The sequence below is a fragment of the Pteropus alecto genome, unplaced genomic scaffold (genome assembly GCF_000325575.1).
Source record: "Pteropus alecto unplaced genomic scaffold, ASM32557v1 scaffold98, whole genome shotgun sequence".
Classification (NCBI taxonomy): domain Eukaryota; kingdom Metazoa; phylum Chordata; class Mammalia; order Chiroptera; family Pteropodidae; genus Pteropus; species Pteropus alecto.
The window spans coordinates 15,257,565-15,284,703 of NW_006443570.1; the positions used below are offsets into that span (position 1 = coordinate 15,257,565).

Consider the following 27,139-nt stretch of genomic DNA (forward strand, 5'->3'; position numbering starts at 1 on the left):
AATATTTTACAACGCACTTAGCTTCAAGGATTGGGAAGGAGAGATTTGGAAACTAAAGGAGGAAATTTCAACGGACATTTCTAAAAGAAAAAAATGTACCAACCCTCCCACCCAAATAAAATTCCAAATGTCACTTAATTTCACTACCCAAGAAGAGGCCACGAGGAAAGCAGCAGGCAAAACTCTGGCAATTTCACTATGGATCATGTCAGAGACAAAGGAACATTCAAAACAGTCATCAGTACGGTCGGTTGCGCTGATCATTTCTGTAGTCGTTTCTAGGAATGAAAAATAAAGAGCCAGACTAAATTCTAATTTTGTACCAAAGAGGAGCATTAAACACTTCAGGATACTAGTGACTGGTATCAGTTCAATTTCTGTAAGGATGACACACCATGCCTGATTTCTCTCCTAGAAGGTACTTAATGAATGTCTAATTTATCAGCTCTGGGACCCATGAAGTTCCTAGAAGCTTTGCTATCACTCTCTCAAAAATTTTCCACCTAGCATAAGAACTCCAAACCACTGTGGCATTTCAGGGGGTCAGAGAATGTGCTAATTCCAGCACTCTGAACAGAAGAGTAGCATAATGGAATAAGCAAGCAAACAGTTTTGTTAAGAATTCTGATCTGCCACTTACTGTGTGACCTTGGAAAGTTACTCAGTTTCTAACTCTGTAGTTAGAAAATAGGAAGGTACATTTACTTCATGGGGTTGACAAAAGGACTAGAACTAAAGACACTTTCACAGGATTTGCCACATGACAAGAAGTGTCAATAGATGATAAATTACTAACAGCTAGCAATTACACAGTGCTTACTATGGGCCATGTTATAATCTCAATAAAATTCCACAAAGGCAGTGTTATTAGCCCCACTGTACAGATGAGAGTACTGATGCTCCAAAGGGTTAAGTAACTTGCCTAAGGTCACACAACTAGCAAGCTGTGGGGCCGAAATTTGAACTCAAGACAGTCCGTCTCCAAGTTCTGTGCTTTTAACCACATGCTATACTAATTCTCACTATTCTGTACTACCTCTGGCATACGAATGCTTAGTATAATAATTGAATTTATTTAATATCACTGGTTATTCAGTTATTTTTCTGCCCCTACATCCATGTGCACAACACACTCCCATTAGTATCATCAGTGATTTTCATCTGGAAAAAAGTATTATCAAAATCTCCAGAAAAACTGCAGAGGAGCACAGGTGATGTGAAAAAGCATACCCCTATGAAAGGTATATTCTCCCCCATCACTTAGTGATTGAGAACCCTTGATTTACAGTTTCAAGTTACCTCTTAGTCTCAATTATCTTTAGCTATGAGGAAGAACAGAAACATACACACTCATACAAATTTTTAGAAATTGCTAAGCAGGGAACGAACTGGATCTTCTCCGTTCTAAATGACAAAATTGCCAATGGGAAATTCAAGTTCCAAAAAACTAGACAATAATAAAATGTGACATAAAGGGCTCAGGCCCTAAAATCTAGGAGCAGTGAGGTAAAAACTACATTTTAATACTCACCTTCCTCCCATTTTGCCTCCATAGCCACCTCGGTCTCCTCCATAGCCACCTCCGCTCCTGTCTCCTCCATAGCCTCCACCACTCCTGTCTCCTCCGTAGCCTCCACTTCGGTCTCCACCATAGCCACCACCACCACCACGGTCTCCTCCATAGCCCCCCCCACTTCGGTCTCCTCCATAGCCTCCTCGGTCTCCTCCATAGCCTCCTCGGTCTCCACCATAGCCTCCCGGTCTCCACCATAGCCTCCTCGGTCCCCACCATAGCCTCCTCGGTCTCCACCATAGCCTCCTCGGTCTCCTCCATAGCCTCCTCGGTCTCCTCCATAGCCGCCACCTCGGTCTCCTCCATAACCACCACCTCGGTCTCCTCCATAGCCACCTCCTCGATCCCCACCATAGCCACCTCCTCTGTCCCCACCATAACCACCTCCACTTCTGTCTCCACCATAGCCACCCCCACTTCTATCTCCTCCGTAGCCACCACCCCCACTTCTGTCTCCACCATAGCCGCCCCCACTTCTGTCTCCACCGTAGCCGCCTCGGTCTCCACCTCTGCCCCCACGACCTCTGTAGCCCCTCTCTCCACCGTAGCCTCTTCCCCGGAAATCTGCAAGGTAGAAATGCAAACCAATGAGGCCAGCAGAAAAATGTAAAGCTTCCTTAATGCTAGTCAGAAGATAAATACCATGTAGATGCTATTAAAAGGCTGACCCAAAAGGCTGACCTACCTCCTCCTGAGGGACGAGAGTCTTCTGGTCTGGGCTCATTGCACTGATTGCAGGAATTCCTTCGAGCAAAGTTCATATTTCCACATGACCTAAGAAAGAAAAAGAAAATGCTCCTCAATAGTTTCCAATGGATTCAGAACCTCCCTTGCACCTTTAAACTTCAATCCCAACTCCTACTCCCACCAAAGTAACTAGAATACTTACGGATTAGGGCAAACCCAGTCCCCACTTTTGGGGTCTCCACCTCTTCCCTGAAAGCCTCCACGACCTCTATATCCTCCACGGCCTAGGGCATAAGGGAGGAGGGGAAAAATCAGCCTCAGACACTAACAAAGCAGTGTAAAAACACCAAAGAACTAAGAGCAAGTGCCCACCAATAACTGGGCAGCCCCCCAAATTAACCCATTATGGTAGGCCTCTGCGATTTTGATTTGTAATAAGTAAAGGGGCTTTACTTATTAAGTGTAAGAAATGTGGGAAAAGAACCCCAGACACACATTACGGTGCAAAATAATGCACTAAAAAACTTTTCTATAATACCCTTAATCTGAGAATCTCAGTGATGAAGGTTATATGAAAAGACATTCCCAATTTAAGAATTAGACCCAATAGAAATGAACAAGCTGGCAGTAATTGTATCAGAGAACTTACAAACAGATTAAGTATCTAATTAGGTCATTTAGATAATTCCTCCCTGATTTACAGGTGAATAACAAACTGCTATACAGCTTTCCTAAGAGATTTCTAGAACCATCTCTCACTACTCTTGGGTTAATATGACACCTTATTTACCTAATCTCCTACTTGGTAGCTACACTCACTTTAACATAGAAGGAGAAAGACCCTGAGAGAAAAAGAGGTAGTAGCAAGTTCACATAATAGAGACAGAACATGGACTCAAATTCAAACCCTTTGTACAATATCCAGGCCCGTGAGCAACAAGTATCTTACCTCGCCGCCCACCTCCACTTCCACCTCCTCTCATAAATTCAGGTCTTCTGGTGGCAAAGGACACTTTAATGATGTTGCCATGGAATTCCTTCCCTACGAAACGAGAAAATGGTTTTTAAGAAATGCTACTCCACAACTGCATTTCTCAACAAAAACGTTAAACTACCTTGGATATTTTTAATTTCAGAGGAATAAATGACATGTTCTCACAGAAATTCAAACACACTAGTGTTCTCAAAGAGTTATTAGGGCTAAAAAGTGACATCAACTACTGGACAGAGCAGATCTATCACTGGACAAGTCATTTCTTAATAAGTAAAAAAATCCTACATCTAACATTTTTACATAAAAAAAGCCAAGTGCAGAATGTGTGTAGTTTGCTACTATTTGTTTTATAAAGGAAATAAGTGTACGTGCACGCATGCTAACATGGGTGTACATGTTTACCTATATATGCTTGTATATACACCATCTATTGTGCTTAACTCTCAGCAAGGAAAACAAGATCAATGGGTGTCAAAGGTAAAAAGGAAGCTCATTTTTTATTATATACTCCAGGTACTGTTTGAAATTTTTTTACCACACGCAAGTAGTATCTTTAAAAATAATGTGTGCATATGTGCTTACATATATGCACACATACACATAATCTGCTCCCCTGGGACCTTAGAGAAATTCTTCTTTTTACATAATACTAAATAAGAGAACTGATATATAATAAAAAGGTCTCCAAGGAGTCATAAAATGGTTATAAATACAGGAGTCTTGACGTCCTGATCAAAGCCCTAATTATTGTGGCTGGTAACTTTCCATAATGTCAAGTGGTATGACATACACTTTACATAGAAAGCAATTCATGGATAAGTACTTTAAAAGCTGTACAAAGACCTGGTAAGATCTGACTATGGAGTTAAAAGTTTAAAAGGCCATATGCCCTATGGGCAAATGGCACAAAAATTTTTAAACATACCATAAGCAAAAAAAAATTGCCTTATGATTCACTGAAACTATATTAAAAAAAAAAAAAGAGAAAACTGAGGAAGAATGGACCTAGCCTTCAAGAACAAAATGATGGCGCCTCATGGATTAGTGCAAAACAATAAAGAACATGAAGGTTAGGACACATAAGGTATCACAATCTCATCTCTGAAGAAGAAATGCAATTATGTTTTAGAAGACATAAATGAATTTATGATAACATGGAGAAATGACTATGTTAAAATGTTAAATGAAAAGTACATGAGACAAAACTACATTTGGAGTATGATAAACTACATGTTAAAAAGCTGGAAGGAAAGGTAGTAAAAAGTATTATCAGTGGTTATCTCTGAGTAGAGGACTATGGTTGATTTACTTCTGCTTTCTCATAATTTCTTATTTTCAGGGGAAAAAAGTCTTATTATTTCTTCTAAGTATGTATTAACTTTGTATCTGAAAATTAACCTAAATTTAAAAAGAATATAAAGTCAAGCAGGCCAATCCTCTACATCTATTATCAGGGTGGCCTCAAGCACAAGGCATGATATAAGGAAATATTCTAGACTAACAAGGAGAGAGCTCATCTCATTTATAAAGGTATATAAAAACTTTGGCCTGTATTCTTAATATCTACAAGTAAACATGAAAATAATCACTGTCAAAACACGTTTTGACTTCAAAACTAGAAAACATTTAGCCAAACTGAATGTTGAAACTATATGAGAGGGGTATACCATCAAACCAGTCAATGGCTGCCTTAGCTGAAGGAGGGTCATCAAACGACACTGTTGCCTCCCCTTTTGGCTTCCCCGTGTCCTTGTCTGTGTACAAATTTATCATTGGTTTTCCAGTCTTCTTGTTTGTCTGAGGAACAAACAAAGTGGTGTTAGCATTTTAAGAAAAAGTAATCAGGAACCATATGATTTATTTTTTAAAGGAATTCACATATCCATATTACAAAATACCGTGCACCTAATATACAACATACAAATAAAGTTATCTATAGGTTCTGAAAAAGAAAATTCTAAGACACATTCAGTGAAAACCAAGCTATAAAAAATGATACATGTATACTGTTTTATCTATGTTTAATTTCTTTAAACTTCATGTAAATATATACCCTGCAAAACAAACAAAAAAGGCCAGGAAGAATGTTCACTAAGCAAATCAATAGATTATCACTAAGGAATACACACTCAATTTGGCTGCAATGGGAGTAGAAGACAAAGAAGAATTTTTGCTTAATCAGCATTGTAAATACTTTACATATTTCATGCATAATTAATTCCTTAAGAAAATTTAAATCCCCAAAGAGGAGGGAAAATGAGTAATTCAGAGACACCAAAAACAGGACAATTGCTAACTGATTTCAGGAAAATGCTACAGTCTATTAACACTGCTCTAAATGCTGCTTCCTAGCTGAAGAGATAAAAAATATTTGCATGAAACAGTGCACATAGCACTTAAGTAAACAATAAAGTTATAAAACATTCCATATTGAGCTAATATGTATCACAGACATGAAATACCAAAATAAAAAGTTGTTACTAACAACTTGAGTTTATATATATTGGTAATCTATAAAATGTCACAATCTTATTTGATTCTCACAATTTTAGAAGCTGGGCACAGACTACTTTTAGAGCCCAAAGACTGAAAGCTAAAGCTACAGAAGGCTGTGTAAAGGTAAACACAAGCAAGAAATAAAATCTTCATGTATTTAGCAAATTTAACAAAGGCCTACAGACATGGATAAGCATATGCACTAGGGAATTTTAAGAGACAAGCCCTACTGTGTAGGCTTATTATATAATCCATGTATCTTAACCAGAATATGTTGATAATTATGAGATTTTCAACATAAGCCATACTTTTCACTCACCTTGATAATTCCTATCTGTTTAAAGAACTCCCCAACTTGATCTGTAGACACACCCTCCCCAAGTCCTTGCACAAAGATTGTGTTGTTATCTGAATTATCAGATTCTGAATCTAAGAGGAAAAAAAATATGGTTAATTTATATATTCTTTAGTTTTACTACATCCTGCTTAGTAATCAAGAACAATAATTTACTTTCCAATATACAACTGTTTCTATGACCAAAAGGAAAAAGGACCAATAAAAGAAAAATCTTATATAAACATGCAAAGTGGTCACAATAGTTATTTGGTCAATTCTTACAAATAAACTTAAGGTAAAGTGGATCAAGTCCACACTATATGAAATACTCAAAGCCAATTAAGGGATATCTTACAAATCTCACTCTTTAAATTCAGATACAGGACTAAAGCTCATGAAGAGAAGAAAGTTAGTTTATAAATTAGCACTCCTTTCTTTGGAGAGCTTTAATTCTTTACAGCTAATCTATACTTTAAAGGCTCTCAAGTAGAAATGTCCCCAAATTTGACACTTTGGACTTCCAAGCAAGCCAAGCAGAACTGTTGGTTTCCCATTCATTGCAACAAGCTTTGTATATACCAGAGGGTAGGGGCACCTTGACACACACCTTACCTTACACGCACACTTTTGGATTAGTACAACAAAGTAAGAAAGATGTACAAAAATTCAGTCCATCAAGGGATAATTCAGAAATTGCCATCCATATAGAATACTTTGGCATCTTAATAAAAACAAAAGTTCTGATTTCAATATATATTAAAATTTTTTGGCTCAAATAGATTTTTAATCTCTAACTCATAACTTTCAAAAGGCTCCATTTAGCCTTGAATTTCATTTAAAAATAAAAAACCACATGAAATTAGTGACCTCTGCCCAGAGTCACACAATTCTCTTATGTATGAATTCAGATTTCTTAGGCCCCCTAAGGAGACTACCAATCTAATGTAATATTTTCTTAAACACAGCTTCTCTACTTCTAATTCCCCAATGATACCAATTGTCTCAATTGTGACTTGCAGTAATTAAATACTACTAATTAGCAGTACAAAATCAAGTATTTCTTCACAAAAGAAAAAAGCAGAGCATGGGGAAGCACAAACATAGCAATTTTTCCCAGCGAACTTTCCAATCAATCTCCCTGAATTTTTCTTTCTGATATGTCTTTAGAAGTAAAGCTCCCCGGGTCTGGTGGCACTATCAAATTAAATCTTCCTTCTGTACTAACTCCTCCAAACGCACACACTTTTCCCTTGAGAAAAATGGAAAACTAACATTCTCTTAAAAGGCAAAGTTACAAACTGCCATAAACCTTACCAGCATCTGGTCTGGGTCCATAATCCCTATGACCTAAGGGGAAAGAAAAAAAAAGAAAAAAAAAGCTATTTAAGGCAACTCATTAGAAATCATTTTTAAAAATAGTAATAACCAAGGCATGAAAAAAATCAATACTTCCAAAATCCTTGAAAGTCAACCATCATAGATTTACAAAGTAAATATATAAATTAAGTTTTATTAAAAGTTTAAGAAATCAAGATGAAAGTCAATATTTCCTTAAACTTGTCCCAAACGGTACCTGCCACTTTGACATTATGCTAATATCACTTTTGTTAAGCTCTGGTTGTGAAGGCTGATTGGAAAACCCTAGTGATTTTTAAAACACCATGTCAGCTACCTTTATAAAAAAAGTATTGTCAAAACCCAGTGACAGTCTCATTCATTGGTCACCAGACTCTTACATGCAAATTCACTGTGTAGAAATCCACTGGACTATCTGAAATCAACTGTGACTTTTTAATGTTTTCTTTGATATATATACATGTGTATATATATATATAATTTCTTTTTAAAGCACACAACACACACCAGCCTCAACACAGTAAGAAAGGGCTTAGACTGCATCTGCGGGATATTGGTGGCTTTTAGATTTATATAGCATTTCCACTGAAACATTTTGGGATACTCAGCACTTACCACCAAAATTTTTGAAGCCACCGCGGTCACCACCACTGCAGAGGAAAAATTGAAGAAATGATTTCTTCCTTAAGTCTCTAATGTGCTGAGCCCTGGGCTCAATCTACACTTAACTGTCACAAGTAGAGCACCTAGGAAAACAGTAGCACCTCTAACTTTCCAGTAAATTCCATTTCATAGACTTCAAAATGTTGTTTTTACCTAAGTGTTTTCCCCAGGATCTAATTCCACAAGGGTGTCTTTTCAAATGTATTACAGAACATATCTACTATACTCTTTATTTAAAATCTTCCCAACCCCAAGCCAAAGGGATCCTATTCAAATCATAACTTAAAGCTGTGGCACAGAATGAAGAATGCTAAACTAGAGAAAACCCTCTTTCTAGGGGAGTATTTTTCAAACTATGAAAAAAGGAAAAAGAATGGAAGAACAATATAAAGCAAGGTTAAGATTTTGATAGCAAAACAGAAGTAAAAACTTAGATACTATGACTATGTTCTATTGTGATACCAAAGAGTGGGTTTAATGAGATGATGAAAAAAAAGTGAGGCACAAATATACATGAAAGTAAGCCTGAATGTCTTAAAATCTCAAATCATTCTGAAAACTGATAAAAGGAGCACTAAAAAAAAAAAACCATGACTTAAAAATTGCCCTCTTACGTCATACCCACTAAAATTTACTAGATCTCTTCACATCAGAGCTGAGGTTCATGTTGCCAAATGTTCTATACACCAATCAGTAGTCCATATCAGAGACAGAATACACATACTCCAAAATGTTGCCATTTCACACAAGAAAATTACTTTATTTGACAAACTTCCACTGTCAGCTGACTCAAGAGTTCTTGCGTACGCAGCTTTTATATAAGAAATCTAAGATCTCTCTTATCAAGAAACTCTTTAAACCCCCACATAGTAAAAGCTTGTTTCTCTGGAATGAAGTAATCCTTTAAGATTCATATGCTGACATGGAAATAAAAACACCCAGTTTTCAGATGATATCTCATCTACTACTACTAATCTTCTATAAACCAAGAAAATAATCCAATATACTAATGTCTCTTCATTGCTTAAAAGCCTCTCCTTTAGTGATATCCATGCCCTCTAGATGGTTTTTCTGAGCCATCCTGAGAAAAACCACTCTGGTTAAATGAGAAAGTAGTCTTTCTTTATAATAAGTCTATTCTACTACCTTCATGTAAAAAAAAAAAAGCTCCCCTTGCAACCAGTTTAGATATAGACACATGCATCCTAATTTGCTTTTTAGTCTATTTAATTTTCAGGAAACTTAAAAAGGAGAATAAGGCTTTTTCAAGGTTATGTAGACAATATGAAGCTCAGGTCCTTCATCTACATGTAGTTTCCTATTGATTCTCTAGGATGTCTTTCACCACAGTACCCAAGCCCTACCTACACTTCTGAATGACCTGTATATCACTGCTTAAGTCTTTAAAAAGAAGGGGAAGCCCTTCTCAAAGTTCTTAAGATTAAACTGCTAAAAATCTTATTAGGAAGCACGATATCTCAAGTTTCTTTCAAGATGATCATTAGAATTGCAAAAAATGATGAGAAAAGAACTAATGAAAATATTTAGTCCACACTCCTACATCAGGAGGTTAAAGTCCCCAAAATAAAGTAGATTTTTAAATAGGAAATTTTCACAAGTGTTGGCAGAGATACCCCTTAATTATTTTGCTGTCATCTTAACCAAGAATCAAACTGTATATGTGGCCACGAGGAAGGAAAAATATTCCATTTCGTACATCGGCCTACTTCCTACAATTTCTATTCTAGCCAGCAATATAACTTTGAACAATTTTTTAAAAAGGACATACCCACTGCAAAATAAAAGAGATATGAAACAATGACATTTGAATAGGTTTATAATTTCCTATTCCTCTATATAATGACATTTTAACTTAAGTCATCTTTATTGAGCATTTCCTTTGAAAATACAGGAGTTGAAGATTTTAACACAATAGGCATAAATATGGAAACAACATAGTACATTCACAAAAAGTACTAGTCTTCAAACTAAGAGACTCAAGGTATAGTCTTAACTATCACTAGTCAATCTTAAAAATTTGAACCAGTCATTAATCTTCCCTAGGCATGAGATTCCTCTCCTCTACAAAATAAGGTTCTACTCAAAGGGCCATCCATGGAATGGCAGCATAAGCAGAGCCTGGGATCATCTCAGAAAAAAAAAGACCTTGGGCCTCATCCCAGACCTTCTAAATCAGAATCTGCATTTTAATAAGATCCTTAAGAAATTCCTATGTACATTAAAGTTTGAGAAGCACTAGTCTAAATGATCTATAATTCTATGCAAAGCTTTCATCTAAATTCAAATGTTTCGATTATTTTTTCTTTCCTTATTAAGAAATTCCCTATTAATTATAGTATAATCCTTTATTAGGAAATTTATTATATTAAATATAATAAATAAACTTCAAGTAGTACTCACTATTAAATAGTTAACAGAAAATGGACCTACAATTAAGAATATTTCTTTCAAAACTGCTTATCAAGTTAGAAGTTCCTTTTCCATATACTAAGTTAAGGCCTCACTAGCTAATTAAGACATGAATGTACATGAACATCTGAGTCAAGACGTTGCCACAACAAATTTTTCTCCCACAAAAGGAAGCAAATTTGTATACATAAATAATTCCTGAAGAACATTTTAAGGTGAAGTAGTAGAAGCATTTACTAGAGTAGAGACATAATATAAGCATACTCAAAATTTAAAGCTGAGTGCCCTCTGCATAAGAAAACCAACTGAATTTTTGACTCAGCTACAAAAATGGATGTCCTAAGTTCAAAAGCACAATGAGCAGCCTACAGTAAGGTAGACTCTGAGGGATCTTGCACTGTTACAACATAACATATTAAAGAGAAAAAGACAGTTAAATGTCAGGTGCTTATCAAGAAACTTCTTTGACAGAATCTCTATTCCCAATCTTTAATTTTAAAATCTAAATACATCTATTCAAGTACTAAAACTGCCAAGAAGCAAAAGGACAATGCAGGAATTTTCATTATCAAAAAATCCAGTATCTTAAGAGAAAAAGGGACCTGGCTAAAAATTGAAATAGTTTAAAAGAAAAAAAAAAAGAAAAACAAAACCTGTGCTGTGCTCGAGTTTTCATTCTAGTAAATCCAGAATACCATTTTAGGGGTATGAAGAAGACCATCATTAATTGCAAAGATAAATGACTCAATGGATTTAAATACCATTCTCAACAGTAGCTGCATTTATGTTTCACTTTCTCCCATGTCTTGTATGTGTGGTAAAAAGGCTTTCTGGATTCAGAATTTACCAACATTTCAGGAGGCCAGGAATCTATCATTCTAGAGCTGTACCATCCAAAATAGTATTCACTAGCCATATGTGGCTACTGACCATTTGAAATATGGATAGTAAATTGAGATGTACTCTAAATGTAAAACATGAAATGGATTTCCAAAGTTTTAGTAGTGTGAAATAAAGAACGTACACAAGATAATTTTATACTGATTTCACAATATTTTGGATAAATTAAATACATTATAAAAATTAATTTCATCTGTTTGTTTTTTCTATTGGGCAGCATTGTTCTAGACTATTACAGAACACATGTACATTTTTAAGAGAGCTAATCAAAAACTCTTGTCAAGACAACATTCAAATTTCAAAATAACTTTTAGGCTTGAGATACTAAAACCTGAAACAGCTACTGAACTTGATTGACATACCAAATGAAAAAGTTATGAATGAAGTTCTGGCAATTTTCCAATGCATTCATCACAATGCTGAATTTAAGAACAGAATTTATGGACTTAAGCTTCTAGTCCACTAAGAGGTCAGTAATCAATTTTAGATGACACTTAGAAATTCAATCTTTTTTGCTGCAACTGCTTTTTCAAAGAAAAATATTGTTTGCTATAGTCCCTACAACCTTCATTTCTCTTCCATATTTGGAAAGCTGACAGCTTCCTTTTTCTTCCTCTAGCCAAGCACCCATACAACCTCATCTAAGAATGTCCCACCCACACATCCCACCCGCACCCACAAACTATGCCCCGTTCTCTTCAAATATAAATCCAATTAATGCCAAATATTCTTCATACAGCCCCAAAAGGATCAAATTTTCAACCTTGCTATTTTTTAAGAAAAATGAATAAAAACACAAATGCAAGTATTGATGAAGACTAACAAAAAAGGTCTGGGTATTTTTGGTACTTAAATGTAAAACCACAAGTGAAAAAATTCCTAAAACTGGGCATTTTTATTCAAATTCAAAATACTTTACGCCATAAATAAGCTAAAAGCACATCTTGAGCAAGATATTGTGACACATGAAAATGATATGAACTTCGAATTTCGGTTATCCATAAATGAAGTTTTATTGGAACACAACCATGTTTATTCATTTATATACTGTCTATAGATGCTTTGATGCTACAAGGCCAGAGTTGAGGAGCTGCAACAGAAACGGCATAGCCTGCAAAGCCTAAATTACTATGTGGCCTTTCACATAAAAAGTTTGCCAACCCAATATAGAGAGTAATCACCATAATCCATATGGAGTTCTAAAAAAAGCCTTTTATGAACATCCCATTTATTGGCTTGCGGGGAAGCCAGGTAGATAGCAACTGGACAAAACCCCTCCTCCAATTCTACCCTGACTTGAATCAGATCAGCATCATTTTGACTTAATACATAGTGGGTCCTACATACAATTTTGTCTGAAGAGGTTCTAAGGCTAAATAAAAAGATATGAAAATCAAAAACTTAGTTCGTGAATCAGTGTATGGGACAAAAATTATACTGAAATACGTTGCCAGTTATAAAAGTGTTTAAAAATGGGACTCCCAGGTTGGTTAACCTATGGACCTTCCCTCTTTTATCAGGAAGATCATTTGAGGTCTTTTCAACACTCTGATTCTAAGATGAGTCATCTCTCGGAGATGAAAATATATTTTTAAAGACTTCCCTTCTACCATTCAGATATTGTCATAGTTTAACAGATGATGTTTAGGATATAATTATAACGTTCTTATGAAGAAAATTAAACATATGATGTACTAGAAAATGTACAGCATTCCAAGGCAGCCAATTATCCAAAACATAGTAACTGGAAATTTAAATACACCTGTTGGTTATCTTGTTTGGGATTCTGTTTGAGGTAGGACGGAGGCTATGTGATAGAGTAAATGCCATGTCACTTTACATTCTTCATTTATATCCACATTTTGACAGATTGTTTTTTGATAATGAAGAGGCACATGATATATTTGTTTTACGTTAATAATCTGACTTTGACTATCAATCAAAAGGCTCTTAATGGTCAAGTCTTATAAAAGGTTACTAAGTATGTTCAGACTTTAGTTCTGCCATTCTATCAAAAAGCAATGTACACTAAACATAAAGAAATACAAGTCAGCGAGATAAAATTCCTAGATCACTTGAAGAAATAAGTGCTGTGTGTAACTGGTTGCATTCCTCAGGGTCACCTCGAGACAGACACTCAGTCCCTAAGGAGCAAGAGTGAACTGGTAGTGATATATTATTAACAGTTGTCAGTTAACAGGCCACTGACAATTTCAATTCCCAAGGAACGCAAATTATCTTTAAAGCTTGTGTATTTTACACACAAAATTTAAAATCTGCAGATTTCTTCTGAGGACAATAAATGTCAACTACGTTTTCATTCTTCTTTTTAGAGCCAAAGTGCTCAATTTAGAGATATATTTAACAGTAATTTTAAAACCAACTTTCGTAACATATGTCATAGTAAATACCAAAACCTGGTAATACTAGCAATGGAGAAAAGAAATGCTGAATTAAAAAAAATCATTCCTTTTCCACAGCTTAGTCTAGACAAAATACACAATGGTAAGTGATTCTGCACTAATTATATTATTTACTTAAAGAGGGACAAAGTAGTTTGGTTACATAAAATCATTCTCTCTTTGCCACCCCTACTTTCATACTCTGTTCTTGCCTAATATTTTCTCTTCCCAAGGGGATTCAAGATTAAGGAAAAGCCTCTCTGCCAGCTAATCTACAATTAACTTACCTTTTATTTTTACATACAAAACATTTGGATTTCCCAAAGTCATCTTTTAAAAGAGTTTAAGAGTCTAGAGCTCTGGCAGGTAACACATAGTTAAGTGGTTTAACCACAACCACAGTAGGGGACTTTTCTCCACTGGTGGTTAATGTATACCATGTAAATTAAGTGCTAACATAAGACTATTCTGAAGTGATTTAGATAACATCTTAAGACTGAAAATAGATTTTGAATTTCTGCCCTCCTCTACAACATAATCTCTTTAAGCTTCTTATCTAAATTAGATGCTGGAATCAAACCAGCTAAGTAACACATACACAGAGAAAAAAAAAAGAAAAAGAAAAAGAGAGAATGTAGATATCTATACCTAAAAACTTACCTTGATACTGTCATAGGACCTCTTCCATCCTTGTCATATCCCCCACGCCCTCTACCTCCTCCCTGTGACCCGCCATATCCTCTATTATCTTCTCCATACCTACTCACATCACGACGGTCATCTACAAAAAAAATACATACATAAGTAAATTATTATCATGTCTGACACAGGCTTCTCATAACAGAATCTTAAATGGCTCTTTAGGTCATACATCATGTCCTTTGGAAATGGCACATGGACACAAGAACTCAAAGGCAAGTTATCATAAAACCATCTGGAATTAAATGTATTTAAGAATTCCATCTTTGTTAAATTCCACTGCTAAAGTGAGACAGCAAAACGGTGAGGTGGATTATCAACATTTGATGTGATGATAATGTGGAATAGTTTACATTAGGTTACAGAACCCTAATAAATTAGATGAAAAGCATAACCCCAATCTTAAAAGTTATTACCTTCTTCACCTCAGAAATATTTAAATGCAAATTAAGCATGGGCAAGGAACAACTGGATTTCCAAACTCAAGAGATACTTAAAACATATATTCACTTAAGATATTCAGTGAATGAACTTCCACTTTTACTCATTCATTTATTTGTTCAATTATTCAACAAATATCTATTGAGCACTTACTATGAAACAAGCTCTATCCTAGGCAATGAAGGTACAAAAATGAGTAAGACAGGACCTTTGCCCTTGAAGCATTTTCATGGCATGGATAGATCTCTAAGTATTAGTGGTATATACAAAGTGCTAGAGGAAAACAAAGTAAAGAATGACTAGCCCTTCTTAGATGAAGTCAGAGAAGGCTAATACAGGATCATAACTTCCTCAAAGCAAGTAGACCACCACTACCAAAAGAACTGGAAGCAGCAACATTTGTCAAATGATCAGAGTTGACTGAGACGGCAAAGGAAATTTATGTAATCAGCCATGGAAAAGTCACATGACCATTCAGGAGTCTAAGAAGTTCAGAAATAGAAATCTAATAAACTGGTTTTGACGGCCATGAGAGAACACTCAAATTCTTACAAACGGCTGAAATCTTACGTGGGTTTTTTATACAAAACTCAATATACAAGTAATTCTTTAAGCGGAATAAAGAAAAATAAGAGGTCATTATATCTTACCTTGTGTGTGGTGGCTGTAATTTTCCCTTTGTGAATGGTAGGGCTGCTGGTTTTGATTATAGGAATCATGCTGCTGATCATAATTTGATGGCTCATCATATGAACCTTGATGTGGATCATAGCCTGACTGTTGGTCATACGAATCTTGTTGACCATAGTCTGACTGGTCATATGAAGGCGCTCTTCCACCTTGGCTAAACAGAAATCAAGAACTTGAGAGATTTTATAAAAGAATTGTGTTCACTGTAACAAGTCAACTGAGGCTGATATAAAATGCCTGACCAGCTAGACCTCAACCATATTTATTATTTTCTGATGGAAATCTTTTAGTCTTTTATCTACAAAATCTTCTCGCCAATAATCTTCAATTTCACTTTCACTGAAGAGATACATTATGAAAAAAACCACGTGCACCTTTGAAAACATCACTGAAGCTAAAAATCACTATGGTTTTTACATCTCCTTGAATTTAAAAAAAATTAAAGATGCCACAAAGTACAGTAATATGTCTGATTCTTTAATGAAGATACCACAAGTACTGAGTCCTTTTAACAGTTACATGTAAAGGCTCTTTGTCCCTAAGTTTAACAATGTTATCTCAGTATTTTGGGGACTATTTTCTTATAATTATCTTTAGATTCTACAGTACATTCTTCTAATTACTTCAATAATAAATTTTAAAAAACAGTAATCATTCAGATTTTTTAGTCTGAGTAAAAGAAATTTGCTTTGTGATGCCAGTTTTTTATCTGAAAAATTCAAAAAGAAAATTCTAAGTATGATCTGAGGAATATGACTATCAATTACCGGCTCTCAGGATGGAACACTTAATTGAATCTGAGTTCTAATTTTTACTTTTAAAAAAAATCTCATAACTGAATAGTCACATCTTATTGTGTCAGATGATCCAATCAATACGTCCCCCAACTTCCTACCCAAATCACATCACATCAATAGTCAGAACTCTAACACTTCGCTTTAAAATGGCTGGCACACCAAATCTAACATTTCTCTTTGGTCTACATTTATGTCATACTTCCAAAAATATATCCTTATAAAAGGATTCTCCTTAAATTTAAAACTAACCAACAGGGCTTGAAGAGTTCTTCCTTCTAATGTAACATGCTTTCTGGATATTACTCTCTACATTTGTACTCACTTTCTATTTTCAAACCACTCTAATTTAATCTATAAGACTGACAATTTGACCTCATAAATCTTTCTTCAACACTTTTAATTAAATTTCACTTAGAATAATTTTCTTCACTGCAGAGAAAATACTAGTGACCTCATTGTTTGCCTCATTTTTTAGCTGTATAACCCAACAAGCTATATGATTTTAACTTCTCTTTACCTTTATAAAATGGAGATAATTACTGACACTATTTTACAGTGGTGGTTAAAGATCAATTAAATTAGAAAATGCAAAAGCATTTCACAAAATGTAAAGCACAATAAAAAGTTGCCATTAAAATTTTTTTTTTTATTAATTTTTATTATGACATTGGTTAATGAAATCTAGTAAGTTTCAAGTGTACAATTCAACAGTAAGGCAAATATATATTGCACTGTATGCTCACCATCCATAGATTTCTGTCACCACATAGCTATTATTAAAATTAATAACAAGTACAAACTCCTCAAATCTAAAAGTTAAAGAAACTATACAATCTGTAAACTTGCTGGTAAATATTCACATACCTATATTAACAAAAATATATTTTAGGGTATGTGAAATATGTGGGTAGGATTTGGAACTTTTTTTAACATTTTTGTCCCTGAAAAGGTAATACATTAAAATGGTTAAAAATTAAAATAGACATAAAAGTAAGCAATGAGAAGTCTTTTATAAGCAGGTTTTTATTTAATATCAGGTATAAAGAGAGTTCCATATTTTAACATTTAAATCATATTAAAAATTTTACAAATAAGTATCAAATAACAGTACTGACAATTTCTACATTCTTCCTAACACAAAACTATAAAATTCATACTCCATCAAAACTTTTCTGAAAAAAAATGTTTAAAGCTAGGAGTTTGTTGCTGAAATCTGTTTAATACCCAGTGTTATTTCCACTGCCCAACACAGTCTCAGTATTTTTACTGTTTTCTTACCCTCCTGGTGATTCCGTGTTTTGCTGTCCCTGGTTATTATAAGATTGCTGGCCATAGGAGCTCTGCTTTTGATTCTCATAACCACCGTAGGATTGTGAATAACCTAAAGATTGGATAGATATACCTTTTAATAAAGGTTCTGATTTTCAAATTTGTAAAGTAGCAAATTTAACAAACCAGTCCAACCTGATTGGCTTTGTCCATAACTGGAATAGCCGCCATAGTTCTGTCCATATGACGAATCAGTAGTTTGCCCATAGCCAGAATAGCTCTGAAATTTAAGTAAATAAAAGCTTCATCACCCACTTGAGATAGAAATAACTATAAAAAACACAATTTATATTTTAACCTACTTGTGGTGCTTGTCCATAACCTTGATTGCCTTGATTTCCGTAGGAATAACTGTAAAAGAAAAATGTACTACTTGAAAGAAATGTGCTAGGATTTAAAAGCTTAAAGAACCCTATCTTTATTTTCAACTTTCAACTCAAATACAAGCTTCTTTCGAGAAAGTGTCAATCCGCCTGTCTCTGAATTTAAACTGAAAGGTGATAATCAAAGACTGTTAACATAAATGAAGTCACTCCCAGACCTCTTGCATGCCAAACATCAAAGTTTTGCTTTTACAATCCCCCACAAATAAACAAAACTTCACCAGAGCTAGAAAATCCAAAGAGATTATGCTTTGGGGTTAGAGATGGGGAATGACTGACTACAAAGCAGCAAGTCCCATAACAAATATCTGAAGCAGAAATATGATGGCCTTTTAATTTAATCACTTTAATCAATTTAGCTGTGTTTTGATAGATTAATTTCTTCCTACCATTTGCCTTATATCTGCCTTTAACTTTGTAGAAAAGGCAGAGGGTGGCACTAAAAGTCCAACTTTGCACCTCAGTAATTAGAGGCATGTATAGCTTCACAGTACTATCAAAGAATGAAATTATTTTGCATTTTGTGTCGTAGCATAGACTGCTATAAAGTGACTAAATTACCTTCCTCAGATTTGAATTCTTTAATTTTACAGCACATAAGCTCTAACAAGTCAAAAACATATTTTCTGAATACTTGCCAAATAAAAATAAAACATCTGCAAAAAAATTTTTACCATTTTAGAGCTATCAAGTGCTAACAGAATTTAACTTTCTAAAATCTATTTCACTGAATAAACATTTGCTAGTTGCCTACTATGAGGTTAGTACTATCCGGTAAGAATAAAAATGTCAAATCTGTATTTATGAACCTTAAAACTTGATGACAGAAGATATTTGAGATGCTATTCTGAATATCTCACTGAGCTGCAAAACGTTTATAGTATAAATTAAAGGCTATATTTCTGGTAAGCAAGAGAACTCTACTGCATGTAAACATTCATATTAAAACGGACTTCTTTTTATTGTTAGCATGATAAGGAGTCTTTAAAAAATATTCAACATTTCTATTATAGTACTTCTAGAAAATCTGTTCTCCCTTAAAAATATTAGCATATTACATACAATAAAAAAAAATGCTTTTTCTAAGACCCTGTTATAGCTGAATTGCTAAATCCTTTTAATAATTTTTTTTTTTAACTTTCCCAAAGAAAACTATCTTTAGAATACCTATGAAATTTTATTTTAATCTCTAGGGGACATCTGATTATTTACTGATTCACACAGCCTTTTAAAAAAAAAAAAAAGGAAGAAATGTTTCACAGAACCTATTTACAAAGGCTAACTCTTTCTCCTTGACAAGCTAATATTTAACTCTCTTAAGACATCTAGATACCAAATCTAAAGAGAGGCCTGACTGAACTCATCTTTTTTTCTCAGTTCTTTTTCATGGCATTATTAAAACGTATGTATACTTTACCTTTGCTGCTCACCCCCAGATTGACCGTAACTTCCAGAATCTAAAACACATAAAAAGAATTTTAAATCTGATTTAACATTATGCTTCCTTCAAAGGCTGACTTTAGATCTTACAGATGAAATGTAATAAGAAAATGTCATAAAAAGGAACTATGGAAAGAAAATCTACAAGTTAAAAATACTGTGCAAGGAGAAATCTGTACAAATATTTGCTGTTTACAGTAACTACGTCTTTGAAAACTACAAACATGTCCTGACGGTCACAAGAACCAAGTGAACAAATGTGAAACAATCAGTCAAAAATCCATCCTATTAATAAAAACTCAAAAGCTCAAGTTCTACTATCTTTATATACAAAAAAACATCTATTAAACCTAATCAGGGCCAAAAGGGGGATGACGCACTGACAAGATAAATATCCAGGATAACATTTACTTTGCACATCCTCCCCTGCCCAACATGCAAACCATTCCCTTGTAATGGATTGCTTTGGCTGTGGCAACAACAAAAAGATCTGTGAAGATTTGGTAAGAGTAACTGTTAGTTGTTTAACCACACTGATAATACTAACTCATCAAAACCTACTTCTAGTTTCCTTTTTGGCAATAAAAACTACCGAGGCAGGCATGAATTGAATAATATGCATCAAAAAACAGGAAAAAAGTTTGAACTATGAGCTTTTCTCAATACTTCAAAAATGTGTTATATCAAAATTTTCTGAATAAGCTCTATCCTTTAGGATTCTACTCAGAGTCAAATGAGTAAGTTTATTACTGATGAATAAGAGTGATATTATAAGAAGTACTTCCAACTGCAAAAAAATGACTGAGTCTCACACTACTGACCATTAGGCCCAACCTCACCCAATTTGAAACAAAACCATTTGTTGTTAGACTGTTATGAAAACTCACCAAAAATCAAATCAGTGACTTTTTCATTCAATTTGTATAAAGCTACAATTTGAAAACACTGCCATTGACTTTGAGTGACATCAAATTAGCCCCTTTTCTGCAGTAGAGAGTATCTCCAATCAGACTAAACAAATTGCTTTTTTAAATCCACAATTATAAGCATTTTGACTGCAATCCTGACACAAACTACTTCTATGAATGTGAAGGACATAAGGCTACCTTAGATGAAAAAGGAAAACTGCATCAATGCCATGCCCATGATAAAATGACTCTAGATTTACAGCTAACCACCAAATAAGAAAAATATGAAAAGGATATAGACTCTAACTGGACCACAGAAATTATTTTTATCTATCAAATAGGGAAGGAAATTAGCTTCAACCAAATCAAAAACTGTAAAGCATTATTGAGGGGTTCGGGTAGAACAAATGAGTAAAACTTAAGATGCCCTGAGGACACATGAAACTTTAAATTACATCCGAAGGCATGAATGTGGAGTCCAAGATCTGTGTCTATCCCTCAGACAAAATTATAGACATACACAACACATAGGTCACGTGACTCTGGCTCAAATCCTGTAAATATTGAGTCCTTAACTATAACTGAGTCACTTCGGCCCTCTGAAATTGTCAATCTGACTTCTTTAGCTGGCTAAATAAGCTTATTAACCATAACCAGTAAGTCTGACCCTTAGTATAAGTATTTGAAAAAGCACAGATGGTTTATTCTCATAAAAAAAAAATCATTTAAATATTATTTATGGCATTTCAAACAAATGGTCATTAAGAATACTTGACACTTGAGCCTTGTATCTGGACCCATCAATTATTCAGAAGCGCTTTTATTTCCTTCTGCATGTTTAAGGTTTTGTTTTTGTCTTCTCATTATTTTCCATTGCAGCCAGAAAAGGTATTTTCTGTATTACTCTTGATATTCGTTAGAATTTGCTCTCATGCTTTTCCCCTAGTAAATATTTTATTTGCATCAATGTCTCCTATGTGCTTAAAAATAACTGTGTATTTTCTAAATGATGAATGAATTGTTAAACCTATATGATGCTTGTTAGTTGCATCGTTCACCTCTTACTGTTTGGTCTGCATGATCTATTAATTACAGAGAGAGAGGTATGTTTTTAAAAATTCCGTTTGACTAAAGAGTTATTTGGTTTGGTTTTGGGGGGTTTTGTTTTGCTTTCTATATTTTGGTTATAATGTTAGGCACATAAAAGTGCAGATTTGCATCTTCCTGAATTTCCTTTTAACATTACATAAATACTATCATTCAAAATGTCCACTTTATTCTGTTAACAACCTTTTGGTTGTTTTCCTGGCTAACCTTTTTCTCTCTCTATAGTTTTAACATTATGTTTTAGGTATGTCATTTCTGGACAGCATATAGCTAGATCATTTTTTCCCAATGCGAGAATCTTTGTCTTTAAACTGGTGTTTTGTATATTTACTAGTTATTTTATTTATTTCTACCTGCCTATATTGGACTTTCTACTTAACAGGATTTTTATCTTGAAACTCCGTTCCTGCCTTCTATTGGATTTTTACCCCTTTTCCCACTGTTTTATAAGCAATACATTAAATTTCTGTTATTTTAATGTTACTATTCATAATTTAATTATATTCAAATTAACATGAATTCTTGGCAAAGTTCAAAATGATTAACCTCCACTAGAATATAAGAACGTTAATAACAATGCCAATCACAGCTCTCACCTATTATTTTGCTCCATTTTCCCCATCCTTTTGCTTCCACTTTTTTAAAATCTCTAAATGTAATCATTTTAATCTTGTGTTCCAGTCATTTGCTTTTTGTTTACTGTTTGCCTCCTCTAGTTTTTTCATCCTACTCCTCCCTTCTGAGTTTAACTTATTTTATTTCAGCAAAGACATGAAAGTGGCAGTTTTAGTCTTTTTATTTGGGTAAAAATTACGAGGTCAATGGTTACTCTTTCCTGTAAATTCCAAGGATCATTTCACTATTTTCTGGCTTCTTATAATTTTCAGGTGTATCAATCTTATCATTTCTTTTCCTCTGGTAGGTCTGTTATTGGTATTCCAATACACAGTTTCACATCAGTGTATATACGTATAAACTTTTACGTCTGTTTGCAACTACTGTGTTGATGCAAAAAATCTATCAATTTTGGAAAACTATCAATTATTAATTCTTCCATTTTTTCCTCAAATTCAGATGTATGACAGGACTTTTCAATCTATTTCTCACGTTCTTTAATTTTTTGTTTTTATCTTTAGCCTTCTGAATTGAATTCCGGGTAATTATATCACATCTTCCACTTCATTATTTCTATGTGCAATACAACTTACCCACTTTTTATATTTCTAGAAGTTATATTTGGTTCTTTTCCAAATCTCTGTAGCCTTTTCTCATAATGTCTTGCTCTGAAAGTTGGTTCTCTTTAGGTTTTTAATCATTATAAATATATAACATTCACTTTCAGGGTATTTATTTATAAGAGGTTCTAATCCCACCTGTCACTCATTTTCATGAAATGTTTCGAGTTCTACAATATTTACGGTGAACTCATCTTTCCCAAGCATATTTTTTCTATAAGACTTCTTGTTGACCTAGAGTGTGGATTTCTCCCAGAAAAGTTTTTCATTTGTTTCTACCAAGAACCCCAAAGGTATTACCAACTCAGAACCAATTTTTACGTTAATTACTTGGCTTAAGGTTCTCAGATCCCATAACTAGCCTATGTACATCCAACTGTATGAAGCACAGGTCCAGATTATGAATTCTGAACATTTTTGTTTCACTTAGGGCCCAGGCTTCCTTGTTATCTCTTAGGCTGGTACAAAAGTTTTTTCTAGTTCATTCCTTCACAGAAGATAGTCTTTCAAACATCCAGGTCTTACGTAAGGGTCTCCACTCCCATTACCCGGCTCTAATGGTCTCAAAGCTCTCCTGTCCTTAGTTTTAGTTACTTGGGCAATAAAATCCCAGATTCTAAATGATGAGACCTATACCCTCCTCCCCAAGGCAACCACCAAGTTAGCTCTGTGCCTACCATTCTGACTTCTACTTTATTTCTGGCAGCTGGGGCTTGCCCTTTTTTTCTAAGTTCTTGCATCTTTAGGTGTTTGTAGATACAGAGGATTTTCAAGTTATCTTGGTCTGACATTATCACTGAAATGAAAAGTATCTAGACTTTGTAACTTTTATATGTATAATTGGTATTATATTTATAATTTTAATTTGAAAGGAGTCAGATAATTCACATTTGTAAATAGTACTTGGAATGTCTGAGAGTCTGACAACATTTACTACTTTATTGATTACATTAAGTGTTTATATGTTATTAGGTTTTATAATTCTGCCCTGTCAGGCATCTGGAGTGGTTGAGTCAATATGATAAATTTCTAAGTGTAGTTTGGAATGTTTAAAGGACTTAACCTAACTTAATGCCATTAGCTGTTGAGGGAACGGACTTTACTGTTAAATTTATTAACTTAAGCATTCACTGAAAAACAAGTCAAAAGCATTACTCCTATTATTATACAAAGTCAAAAGTATTATTTTTTATACACATTACAAAATGTAAATATATAACACTAAAAAGATTCTACTTTTAATTTAGAAACAATGTTATTAAATCATTCTTTTCACAGGTGAAAGCCAATCTTTGATATTTTAAAAAAACCCTCAAATTAAAAGTGACAAACATCTAGTGTCCTAGTAATTTGAATATCAGTACTAACAGGTAAACCAGCTCACATACTAATTTGACACAATGAAAATCCTAAATTTTACAAACAGTAAACCTCTAAAATTTAATTTTCCATAAAAGCTACCTAGTCCTATAAAAGTAAGCCATCATTTTATACCAACAATTACGTTAAAAATCAAGACAGGCCAAGGTTTTAATGAGCACTGTTTCCACTGAAAGCCATAAATTTTGCCATGAGAATCCAAGAATTTTTCTTTTTAACCATGGATGGGTTACACATCTGCCTGAGGGTGTACTTCTATGTACTTCTGTGGAGCTTTACCAGACTTCATTCCAAATTATGCACCTGGTAAAATATGTACCAATGTCTACTTCGGGGTAAGGAACTATTTGTTTGAGGATTAAATGGAAAGAAACATTAAAAATGCCCTTCTCCCAAAAGATCAATATTCTGGCTTAAGATCAATGTTAATCTAAGGAATGTTTATCGTTCTTCTGTCCATACCCTATAATTTGGTCGCTTCTTAGCCTACTGCTTTCTTTTTGGTCACACATTTCCATCCTTCTGCAAGAATGGATTACTGGGGGCTTTTATTTAAATATCAACAGGCTCTCCCTTAAAAAAAATGTAAAGATTCTGTCAGAAGTCATTTTCATCCCAACCATATGGCTTCAAGGAAATGTTCTCTTTTTCCACCTGAAAAGTGGTATCTAACTCTCATGGTTTCTAGCAAGTGGTTGTTGAGTCTTTGCAGCCAGTGATGCACCCAACAACAGAGGACCTTGTGCGGTCAGCTAGTAACTAAATTATGAGAACACACATGTTCCAGACTTTATATTCTGGGTTAGCAGGATCTAAACTGGCTGTGATTTAGAGACCAATGCCTCTTTTCCTCTTCCACACAATGGGGGGGACTCTATCAATTTAAATACTTTATTGAAGATTGCCTTTCTTTGGTATGTTTTAAGGTAAACGCCGTATGTACCTTACAGGAGCCTGTCGATAATAGAAAAAGCTCTTTCAAGCTCTTGCAGGAGAGAAAAAACTGATGGGAGAATGACAAAGGGTGAAGAGGAAGCTGAATTATATGCAAACACCCCCAAATGGAATTCGGGTAGTTACGACAGAGGGAATGAAGATAAGCAGAATTTCGTGGAAGGCAACGTCCTTTTGAAAGGGCTCCCAGGGCGTCAAGGCCTCCACCTGATGAATGGGTGAGTCAGAAGGCCCAGCTCCACTCCGTGGATGGGGAAACTGAGGCACGAGGCGACGAGACGACTGGCCCGAGGCCTCGCTGAAAGATCTGAGGCGGACGGAGAACCAGAAGCACGGATTCTCTCAGGCTGATGCTCTAATCACGGGCTCCCCCCACCCCGCCCTTGTGATGGCGTAGACAACCTCCGCCTCCGACTCACACCTTGCCCCGGGAGCCGCACGTCGCCTCAGGTTCCAAGGACAGGATCAAAACACAGAGGGCCGAAGCGCTCCCGCCGTGATTTGCAGACGGAAAGCGTTGAGAGCGTGCGTCCCTCCAGTCCAACATGGCGGCGGCAGCGTCCGTCCCCCCACCCCCCAGCCTCCCTCAGAGCCGGAGGCTTTCCCTCGGGGCCTTCCAGTGGGCGGGAAGACGACCCATCCCCGCCAGCACCCTTCTCGCCGCTGCCGCTGCTAGCTGAAGGAATCACCTACCCGACATGACTAACGGCTGCGGCGCGGAGCCCACACAGCCCGCCGAGAACAAGGAATACGAGACCCAAGCGGCGCAGCGGCCGAAGATGTACTGAGGTCGGCGCGGCGGGCTGAGCCCGACTGCGGGGCCTCGGCAGCCAATCAGAAGACAGTGGGCGGTACCATGGAGTCACTGCAGGAGGGGTGGTTCTGTACTAGTATCAGCCTCCGAATCCTGAGGACTTCAGAATCCCTCTCTGTTTGCCCCTCCGCGGACGATACCATTATTGAGAGGGAACTGAGAAGAGAAAGTACCAATGTCGTGATCGGGATGGGGGAGGAAGCCAAACCTGCTTGCTCCGTCCTCATCATTTACAGTCCTATTTCTCATTTTATTGGGTCTGAGACAGTTTGAGGTTAGGAAGCGAAAGAGGGTAGAACTTATAAACACAAACTATTTGGTTAGAAACGGCCTATCTTCCCCTAAAATTTCGAATGGTATGCCCTAGTTCACTCTACTTGGACTACCGCTTGAGCCGCCTGGGGGCGTCAGGAATCGACGAGCTCGGCAGCGCGAAGTCGTGATGAGCTCAGGTGCCTACCTGATCGCCTCCCGGTTTGTTGTAACTGCCTTGTCAAGTAAAAAATAGACTACAAGGTGACACTAAAACAGGCGCGTGCATTAAAACGAAATCGCACACAGACCGGCTACTAAGATGAGGTGCGATGGGGTGTAGAGCTTCAGTTTTCAGTACTATCATCATACCTTACATCATCTCATTTAATTCTCACGACAGGTAGATGAAATGTTATCCTCACGTTACAGAGAAGGCAGAATTCACCTGCTTTAGGTCGCACAGCTAGTAAATGCACAACCGCGCGTTAAAACGAAATCGCACACAGACCGGCTACTAAGATGAGGTGCGATGAGGTGTAGAGCTTCAGTTTTCAGTGCTATCATCATACCTTACATCATCTCATTTAATTCTCACGACAGGTAGATGAAATGTTATCCTCACGTTACAGAGAAGGCAGAATTCACCTGCTTTAGGTCGCACAGCTAGTAAATGCACAACGTGGAATTTGAATCCTAGTAACCAGATACCACTGCCTGTGGGTTTAACCATTACACTGTACTGCTTAGAGGGAGCTAGAGCTCTGGAGTGTGAGACAAAACTGAATGTTCAAAGAGCACACAAAAACATTTTTTTCCCCCGAGGGCAAGATGACATCCGAGGCAAACCATAAGTGGTGAGCAAGAGTTGA

The 27,139-nt window shown here is 35.7% G+C and overlaps 1 protein-coding gene and 1 long non-coding RNA gene across 2 annotated transcripts; both read right to left on the minus strand.

Annotated features, from left to right (window-relative positions):
* Positions 1–86: 86 nt before the first annotated feature.
* TAF15 (TATA-box binding protein associated factor 15) lies at positions 87–26,047 on the minus strand. The gene is given in 17 exon segments (XM_006924942.3): positions 87–278; positions 1,532–1,758; positions 1,761–2,137; positions 2,259–2,347; positions 2,463–2,544; positions 3,210–3,302; positions 4,922–5,051; positions 6,070–6,179; positions 7,402–7,434; positions 8,059–8,093; positions 14,499–14,619; positions 15,629–15,822; positions 17,744–17,846; positions 17,930–18,014; positions 18,097–18,145; positions 19,595–19,634; positions 25,895–26,047. Coding segments are annotated over 17 exon segments (1,815 nt in total). The 5' UTR covers positions 25,902–26,047; the 3' UTR covers positions 87–238.
* LOC112473135 lies at positions 23,779–25,885 on the minus strand. Its single transcript, XR_003043922.1, has 2 exons — positions 25,623–25,885; positions 23,779–25,508 (listed from the first exon to the last, which is right to left on the minus strand). It is a non-coding gene; the product is annotated as an uncharacterized LOC112473135 (long non-coding RNA).
* Positions 26,048–27,139: the final 1,092 nt, after the last annotated feature.